The sequence below is a fragment of the Kryptolebias marmoratus genome, linkage group LG12, assembly GCF_001649575.2.
Source record: "Kryptolebias marmoratus isolate JLee-2015 linkage group LG12, ASM164957v2, whole genome shotgun sequence".
In the NCBI taxonomy this organism is placed as follows: Eukaryota; Metazoa; Chordata; class Actinopteri; order Cyprinodontiformes; family Rivulidae; genus Kryptolebias; species Kryptolebias marmoratus.
This window is the reverse complement of record NC_051441.1, coordinates 21,429,648-21,438,948: the sequence shown is the minus strand read 5'-3', so window position 1 is coordinate 21,438,948 and position 9,301 is coordinate 21,429,648. Positions and strand designations below refer to the sequence as shown.

The 9,301-nt window shown below is 39.9% G+C and overlaps 1 protein-coding gene across 2 annotated transcripts in view; it reads left to right on the top strand.

Annotated features, from left to right (window-relative positions):
- engase (endo-beta-N-acetylglucosaminidase) overlaps nucleotides 1–7,951 on the top strand; it is a 12,672-nt gene extending 4,721 nt beyond the window's left edge. For both annotated transcript variants that reach the window (XM_017438844.3, XM_037978867.1), the window contains exons 6-14: nucleotides 694–842; nucleotides 1,378–1,549; nucleotides 1,633–1,739; nucleotides 1,818–1,929; nucleotides 3,003–3,190; nucleotides 4,574–4,716; nucleotides 5,232–5,331; nucleotides 5,429–5,540; nucleotides 7,198–7,951. In XM_017438844.3, the coding sequence (XP_017294333.1) occupies nucleotides 694–842; nucleotides 1,378–1,549; nucleotides 1,633–1,739; nucleotides 1,818–1,929; nucleotides 3,003–3,190; nucleotides 4,574–4,716; nucleotides 5,232–5,331; nucleotides 5,429–5,540; nucleotides 7,198–7,599 (1,485 nt within the window). In that variant the 3' untranslated portion in view covers nucleotides 7,600–7,951. The remainder of the gene's footprint in view (nucleotides 1–693; nucleotides 843–1,377; nucleotides 1,550–1,632; nucleotides 1,740–1,817; nucleotides 1,930–3,002; nucleotides 3,191–4,573; nucleotides 4,717–5,231; nucleotides 5,332–5,428; nucleotides 5,541–7,197) is intronic.
- The last annotated feature ends 1,350 nt before the right edge of the window (nucleotides 7,952–9,301 follow it).

Sequence of the window (9,301 nt, the reverse complement as noted above, 5' to 3'; positions counted from 1 at the left end):
AATAAACATTTGAAATATATGAGTTTGTATGTAATGTATGAATATAATATACAAGTTTCACTTTTTAAATGGAATTACTGAAATCAATCTACTTTTTCATGATATTCTAATTTTATGACCAGCACCTGTATGTAAACATCTGGTTTCAAATGTATCTGTTGGGGATCGGTCTTAGCAACTACCAAATCAAACTTGTGGTTTGGTGACTATAAAAATAACTGAGTTCTAGCCATTTTTGTGTTTATAAGGTTAGTTGGCTTTGGTGGGCATCTTAAATCAAGTTATTTCCAAATGTTAAGAATCAGTTGTTGAAGTTCATCCAATGATTATTTTCCGTAGCTTTCACTGAAACTCATCCAGCGGTTCATGAGATGTTTTGGTAACAGTCAGAAACACAAACACATGCGCACACAGACACGGGCGGAAAACATTATTGCCAAGAATGCAAATGATTAAGATGGTCATCAGCCCAGAATTTTATAATTCAGCTGAATAAATGCTGACTGTGAACCTTTGTGAGTAATAGTGTGTTCTTTTAATATTGTGTCAATAAAACAGCTTCACAAAGTGGTATACTTTGCAGGATATGGTTAGTGTATGAACAGGATATCTGTAGCCTGTCCCGTTGAACTAAACTTGGTAATTAAACAAATCAGGAAAGAGAAGATCACAGGAGCTGTTCTCTGTTTGCAGGAAGCTGCAGTGAAGAACATGCCTTTGTTCCTCCGTTATCTCACTGACCAAATGCATGAGCGGGTGTCCAGCAGCCTGGTCCTGTGGTATGACAGCGTGCTTGACAGCGGAGAGCTCAAATGGCAGAATGAACTTAACCAATCCAACAGGTAGAGAGGAAAAAAAAAAACCCCACATTTGATCCTATCTACTCAGATGTAGATTTTACTATTGAAAGGTAAAACTACATCTGAGTAATGGTTACTTAAATAACTGACAGAAGTTATATATATATATATATATATATATATATACTGAAAATCAACAAATGAAAATCAGTCATTGCTTTTGAATTTTGGTACAACAGAATTATTTTAAAAACAAACTAATGAAACTGGTCCTGAGTAAAAGGATGGTACCCATAACTTAATATTTTGTTGCTCAACCTTTAGTTTGATCACTGTAATCAAGTGATTTATGTCCCTCTCTCTCTCTCTCTCTGAGTCCTCTGCCTCAGTCCTCAGTCTTTTTCCTTTTTTCGACTAAAGGGTACATATAAACATCTGCTTCTTCAGCAGATCTTGTCTGTTTCGCAGAACCTAACTCCCAGTTTGGTTTGTTGAGCTGATGAATAATTATAATGGTGTAGAAGTTTCTGAACTCCCCACAAAGATGTCTTTTAGCTTTTCCAATCCTCTACGACAGGATGTTTTTTGATGCCTGCGATGGATTCTTCACCAACTACAACTGGACGGAGGAGAACCTGGAGGCGATGAAGGAGTACTCCGAGCTCCAAGGCCGCCATGCAGACGTTTACATCGGGGTTGATGTGTTTGCTAGAGGAAAGGTGGTGGGAGGAAAGTTTGAAACAAACAAGGTAATTCCCTGCAGCCAGCATGTGTGGAGTTGTCCGTGAGATATGTTATCTCTAAAGATGGTCCTGGTTCATGTTGTGTCCAGGCTCTGGAACTCATTCGAAAGCACAACTTCTCTGCAGCCATCTTTGCTCCTGGCTGGGTGTTCGAGTCCCACACTGATAGGAGTGAATTCTGCAAGAATCAAGACAAGTGAGAGAAGCAACTTGAAATTTACTCTATGAAAAAAAGGATAGTGATGTAGATTCACAAATACTCTGTGTCTGTCAGGTTCTGGGCTCTTCTGTCAGATTACCTATACATCCACCGACCTGTCTCACATCTGCCCTTCATCTCCTCCTTCTGCCGGGGCTTTGGGAAGGCAGTCTACTGGAGAGGACAGGTACTCACTGGGTGTAGGGAAAAGGTGGACGAGACTAGTTTTCAAGCTTTTTTTTTTTTGCATGTTTTCCAAAATCCAATTAAAGAAAAACCAGATGGGGGCAGCGGTCCTGTAATCCTGAGGTTGCAGGTTCGAGCCCAGGTTGCGGTAGGAAGGGCAAACGGCGTAAAACAATTGCCAAATCCTTCGTGCGAGTTTTTTCCCTGTGGCAACCCCGGAAGAAGGGAGCAGCCGAAAGAACAAGAAGAAGTTTAAAGAAAAGTCAGATAACCTTACAACACAATGCTTCAGCTCAGACAATCCAAACCTCTTTGCTTCAAAGCCATCCTTCCTGTCCGTCCAAAAAACTGAGCCTCATAACCAAGAACACACATGGAAAACCAGATCAACCTAAACTGTTGAAGTCAAGCCTATCTCTGTCATTTGACAAAAATGACTGTGACCTTGTCCATTCTCATCATAAGATGACCCTAATCTAAAACTTTGGCAGCAGGCGATTATATATTCCTTCAAGGAAGCCTTTTCTTAGTTTAGCTCATGTGCATTATTTGTTTCCATAAAAGCTCAAAGGCTGAAATGACACAAAACTCTGTGGTTACCATCAACATACAACCACTGTCACTGTTTCCAAAGTTTCCAAAACAACATGAGGACAGAAGTTAGCAAACACACACTGTCACGGTTTTCTGAACCAGTTTAACACAGTGGACCCAAAATAAACACAGCTAAATATAAAAGGCAGTGAATATGGGTTGTGTTTTTCTCACCTGGTCAACCTCTGCTCTGTTACACTTTTAATGTAATTATGCTTCAGATTGTTAAATTAGGTCCTGCTAGATTTAAATGAAACTATAGTAATGTAGTTAATTAGATTTTAATTATGATTAAAAGAAAAAATTCTCAATATATGTTGAAGTGTACCAATGTTAGGCTGCCCAAAGTACCAACATAACTTTGTAATAAGCTAAGCTTAGACAAAAGCTGCTGGTCAGGCCTCTACTGCAGTATATCTTAACTTTATGATCCATCTTTTAGGTAAATGAAATATATTTTTTCTTGTTGTTGTTTGGCAGTGTGAAAGTGAGAGGAGCTGGTTTCATCTAACTGCGCAGGAGATCCAGCCTCTGTATTATAACATGGAAACGGAGGGTCAGGGCAGCCTGAGGAGCTCCGGCTGCATGGAGGACGCCTGGAACGGAGGCAGCTCACTGCTGCTGGAGGGAACCATCCCTGCAGCTCAAAACACTCCAGTTACTGCCAGGTATGTGTGTCAGTGTTTCTGTTCTTACTTTATTTATTCACATAAACCATAGACAGAGACGAAAACGTACATATGTATGTTCATCTGATTAGATTTTGTACATGGATGTAGGAATTTCAGTCTTATAGAGAATGGTATGGTGGTTATACAGTGGTTTTGGATTATTATTATTATTATTATTATTATTATTATTATTATTATTATTATTATTAATAATAATAATAATAATAATAAACTAGATAAATTGATTTTTTCTGCAAAAATGCTGTGTGAATGCTGAGTTCTGAATGACTTTACTGTGGAAGCTGAAACTGAATTAAAGCTAAAAGTAGTTAACTCTGGTTAAAATCTAAAAGTATCAGAATGGTAGCTAAAAGTTAATCGAAGCATAACAAGCCAAAAACAGAGCCCATAGCTGAAGCAGATTTCGAAGTGAACAATGTTTTGAAGGAATTGAAGAGATCTCAGTGTAATTCTGTGGGGAAACTATTTGTAAATAAAGTTAAATATTTTGAAAAGTATAAAAGTTACACAAAACCAAAAGGTATAACACCCATCTCCTGAATGAGCTCAATGCTTAGCTATTTGAATGGCTAAAATAGCACAAAGTATGCAGTAGTTAGATTGCAAAAAAATGAAAAAAAAAAAACCCAACATATTAACATATAAAAACAATAGTGTGAATCCTGAATCAACGTTTACAGTGGTATTATTTTTTTATATTGTATGTGAATTATCTGTTTGGATGGCTTGTATTTTTGAATGATTCACTCTGATACAGACAAACAATTATAAAATTTAAAAAAAATCATCAAAAACAAAGGCAGAGAAAATAATTAATCCAAGAATAATGAGAACATGTTTGTAGACAGGAAGGGCCGCAAAAACACAGGAAACTGTCTTTCTCTGTTGTTGTTTTTTTATAAATCACAGACAAAAAGCTTTAGGCATCAAACCTGTTTAAATATTATTTTCACCTGACACGGAAAACAGAAGGGCAATAATGTTAGCAAAATATGTCATGAACCACTGGATGAACATCTGCAACCAATTAACTGTTGGAGTCACCCTCATTCAAGATGGCCGCCACATCTAACCGCCCTCAGTCAAAGCAAAAATGGCTATAACTCAGACAGTTTAACAGATATTGAGCTACAGTTTGGTGTGGTAGTAGCTGAGAGTCATTCCCAGCTAGTACCTTGATCTTAATATTGCCTTAGATTGCACATAATTTTATTTTCAAGGTCTGACCTAAACAGCTGCAACTCCAATATTTCTTAACATAAGACGGTCTTACTTTAAACCTCTGACATGTACGGTGGCGGGTGATATTTGTTCCTTCAATGAATGTTTGGCCTTTTATTACTGTTCTGTATTTCCCAGGATCTTCTCTCTCCATGTACCTCTGGCCTCTAAAATCTTGGTGACTCTGGCCTACAAGGTGTCTGCTGGGATCACAGTCTCTCTGCAGCTGAAGACAACAGATGCTACTGACTGTGCTCACACCGACGCCCAGGAGGTGACAGGTGAGTTTCTTTAGGACAGGTGACTTTAGGTTCCTGTGCACCACTGTGCTGAATGACAGGTGAAAAAGATTCAACAACTTGATTCAGTAAAAAATGAAAAATCACTCTCAGCATCTGTTATATGAACTCACTGAACCCTTGAACCCTAACCCTAACTAAAATTTGGTGCTCTTGCAGAATTAAATGGGATCACGCATTACTCGTTTTTCAAAGTTGAACCAAAATAGCCTCAACTCCGTTATTTATTCTAATAAGATGATCTTAGTTCACTCTGGCATGAATAGTGGTGGGCGACAGGCATTCCTTCAAGGGCTGATAAGCCTTTTATTTTTAAGACTTGTTAACACTTTGTGAGTCCTGCTGGCTGTCTAATAACTTTGTACTAAAACAGAGCTGCTTCCTTGGTCTGAATAGGCAACTAAGAATAAATACATTTAATGATTTGAATCTTGTTAAAACTGTGTAAAGTTTATGTGGCCAAACCCTTGTTAATATTTCTTCCTCTCTGTCTGCAGTTCCCATTGTGTCCCCTGAGGTTCTGGATGACGGGGACCAGTTACTGAGCCAGCTGCCTCACCTGTGTGGAAACCTGAATCCAAAGGGTTGGAGTTTAGGGTGAGTGACCGCTCACCACTGCTGAGTAACAGCTAAGTTCACTGTTGTTTTAGTTTACAATTCCAGTTTTGTCTTCCTTCACTGCCTGTCTGGGCAGATGTTCACAGCTGGATCTTCATGGCTGCATCCTCAGAGAAATCTGTCTTCTTATCCAGCGGGCTGGAGAGCCCCAGGACGAGCCTTTTAGCTGCAGGCTCGGAGAAATCACGGTGAGAGAGTGGGACGGACGGCCCACAACGTACATCATTTAAAGGCCTAGCATTCCATGAGGGAGTGCATATCGCCCGCCGCCTTTCATGCCAGAGTTAAAGATCATTTTATGATGAGAAATTATGAAGTCACAACATCACACAATATCAAGAGATGTCACGTGTTGAGATAAACTACCTTTACCTCCCCAAGTTGGTTGTTGGAAAGACCTTCAGGAGACGTTACCTTAAAGTTTAACACATTTATTCAAACACCATTAGTCAATATTCACGCAGTCATAAAACCAGATGCATCTGGGAGACAATCAATGGGAATGAGATACAGATCACCTTGAAAATTAGTCAAGCCATCACCCCAGGATTGTCTAAAGAGACAAAGTATTTTTGTCTGGTTTTATTACTGGGCCCCCCTTTCTCCAGAGTGTGGATCACTGCCTCCCTTCTCTGGAGGTCAAAGGGCAACTCCTTCCCCCCTCCTTGCTGGCCCGTCCGTTGCTCACAATACAAGGCCTTCTATTCCACACACAACTCTCAGCTACTACCGCATCAGATTTTATCTAAACATGTCAAATAACTGAGTTATATCCATTTTTATACACTTATCAAACAATATCTCATGAACCTCTGGATGAGTTTTAATGAAACTTTCAGGAATTAATCATTGAATGTACATCTCCAGTTCAGTAACATCTGAGGTCAATCCAATTCAAGATGGCCGCCATAGTCAAGTCCTCTTCATAGACATAAAAATGTCTATAACTCAGTCAGTTTTACAGATAATGGCCTAAGATTTGATGTGGTAGTAGCTGAGACTGATCCCAGACACACATTCTAACCACTAACAGCTTGGGCAACATTTTGTTAAACATTTTACCATTGTCTATTTGGAGTCACCTCTGTCTGTTTGCAAAATATCTTGGGAATCACTGGATGGATTTTATTTTTTAATTGTCAGAAAACGATCATTGTGTGCACATTTACCCCTGATTAACCTTTGGAGTCAGTCCAATTCAAGATGGACACCACCGCATATTGAAATTAACAAACACAAAAATGATTTTAACCCAGTTAGCATCAACTGTTGAAGTCAACCCTGTTTGTTTGCAAAACATCCCATAAATCACTGGACCAATTTGAAACGTTGCATATACATTTACAATTCATTAAGTTTTGGAGTCAGTCCAATTCAAGATGGCTGCCACAGCAAATTGAAATTGTTAAACACAAATATGGCTTTAACTTAGTACATTTTACAGGAATTGAGCTAAACTTTGTGGCAGTGTCTGGCTGTCCACACGTACTCTGAGCGTGACATCGCATGAGATCATGTGTTACATTATTTTCAAGGTTCGACCAAAACATCTACAACTCTGTCATTTCCCAACATCAGATGATTGTAATTTAAACCTCTGGCATAAAAGGCAGCGGGTGACATGCATTCCTTTAATGAATGCTTGCCCTGTAAGTTACTTATTATTTAGACATGAATTGACACTTTCTTGATTAAAAGTTTAACCAGTTTAAATGTTAGATGGTTCATTTTTTATTTATAAAACCTTTTTTTTTCTGGAGGTTTAGCTGACAATTCCTCACAGTTTACCTGCTGGCCCCCACCCTGACCCCACCTCATCCCGTGTCCCTGCTCTGTTTCTGTAAGGTGCTGGATGTAGCTGGTCCGCAGATGTCCCTCCTTGCTGTCGCGGGATTGTGCATCTATGATGTTGTTTGGATGCGTGGTGCCGGATCATCACCTGGGAGTACATCCCCCCACCTGCGCCTGAACGCCACTCTGCGCTGGGACTACCCACTTCAGCTTGTACGCCACTTCAAGGTGTACTGGCGTCGGCTGAGAGGACCCAATCCCCAAATCCCTCCGGGTCCGCTGGGGCTGGTGAGCAAGGCCCACTCAAACCTGTACAGGGTGACGGAGCTGGTTGTGCCGGAACCACCCAGCCTGGTTGAGCTGGTGGTGGAACCAGTGATGAGGAACGGTTTCCCAGTCCCTGAAAACCTCTGGGGAAGAAGGCAGCTCAGCTACGTAGAGGACTTTGCACAATGATTTTTACGCAGAGATGTTCAGGCTGTTTCTCCAGGATCCCAGTGATCCTGGTGCAGTCAAAAGCAGAACCGGAGCTTTCTGAGATGCAGCACTTTATCTGAAGTCGCCCTTCTTAATGGCTCAGTTTGTTGGACAGATTATATTCTCTGAAGAATGTAGGTGATTCTTCTGCAGGGCCTTTTATGTCTGACAGTCACTCTTATTTAATGTGCCCGACCAAATGAGAAAGTCTGTAACTTCCACACAGCAATATCATGGCTGAAAACCAAATATGACTGGAAGATACTGTTAATATTATATGGAATGTAAAGAACCTGTCAGGACAAAATAAAAGTTTTTTTTTGCTTTTTTATTGAGTTGTCTGTATACTGATATGAAATGCATCAAATCTAAGCTTTAGAGTTGTTCTAAAAGCTACTATTACAACATGAAGTGCCTTAAAGAAGTCTTCATACCTCTTGAACCTTTCCACATTTTGTCACGTTATAACAACAAACTTTTTAATTTTACTAGGATTTTATGTGACAGACCAACACAAAAGTATCCCATAATTGTGAAGTGGAAGACAAATGATTCGAGGTCTTTTACAAATAAAAATCTGAAAAGTGTGGTGTGCATTTATATTCATCTCCCCTGAGTCAGTGCTTTGTCAGACCGCCTTTCACTGCAGTTCCAGCTGAAAGTCTTTTGAGGTTTGACTCTATTAACTTTGCACATGTAGAGACTGACATTTCTGCCCATTCTTCTTTGTAAAACAGCTAAAACTCAATCAGATTGAATGGAGAGTGTCTGTAAACAGCAGTTTTCAAGTCCTGCCACAAGTCTTTTTTTAGATGAAAAATCCCACCCTGATGGCTTTAAATCAACACCGTCATTTCATCATGTTGGCCTGTCCACCATGAGCCATACAGAAACAACAGCCAGGCGCTGCTGACCAAATTGTCAAGCGTGGTGGAGAGGTGATAGTTTGGGCTTGCAGCCACAGGACCTGGGCAGGAACTCTGTAGACCAAAGAATCCTGGGTTATGAACGGTCCGGTCGAATACCTCAACCCGACTGAAATGCTGTGGGGGGGACTTTAAGAGAGCTGAGCTGTGCAGAAACCAACATCTGCAAACCACAAAGAGCAAAGTTAAGAAGAGTGGGCCAAAATTCCTCCACAACCATGTGAGAGATGGATAAAGTTCTACAGAAACAGAGTTCTTGCTGCTGAAGGTTCTATAAGCTGAAGGAGCAAGAGGTGATGCAGCTTTCTTTTTGCTTTTAGTTTAAAGAGTAACACAGTGGAATCTGTTTTTCTTTACTTGAGGTTAAATTTGAATAGTTTTAAAACCGTTAAAGACCACATAATTTTAAAATGTGTGACATGTGAAAATATGTACTTCTTTTTTCATGACTATTCATCCAGGAAAACTTAACTTCTATCAGGACAAGGTTTTCTACCTCATTAAATTACAACAATGCCTTCTAATTGGACAGGTTTCAGGAACATCTTCTTCCATCAGCTTGGTGAAAGCCAACATGTAAGTGTTGGTGTGTGTGCTGTGTGTTTACTGCTTATCAAAATGCCCTTCAGGACAATGAAGAAACCTTATTCATCCTCTCACAGTCCGAGTCCAGGGTCCAAGTTTTAAGTGGCAAGATGAAGAAAATCAACATTTTGTACAATATATAGTCTGCCCTGTATCTTAGATCTGTTCGT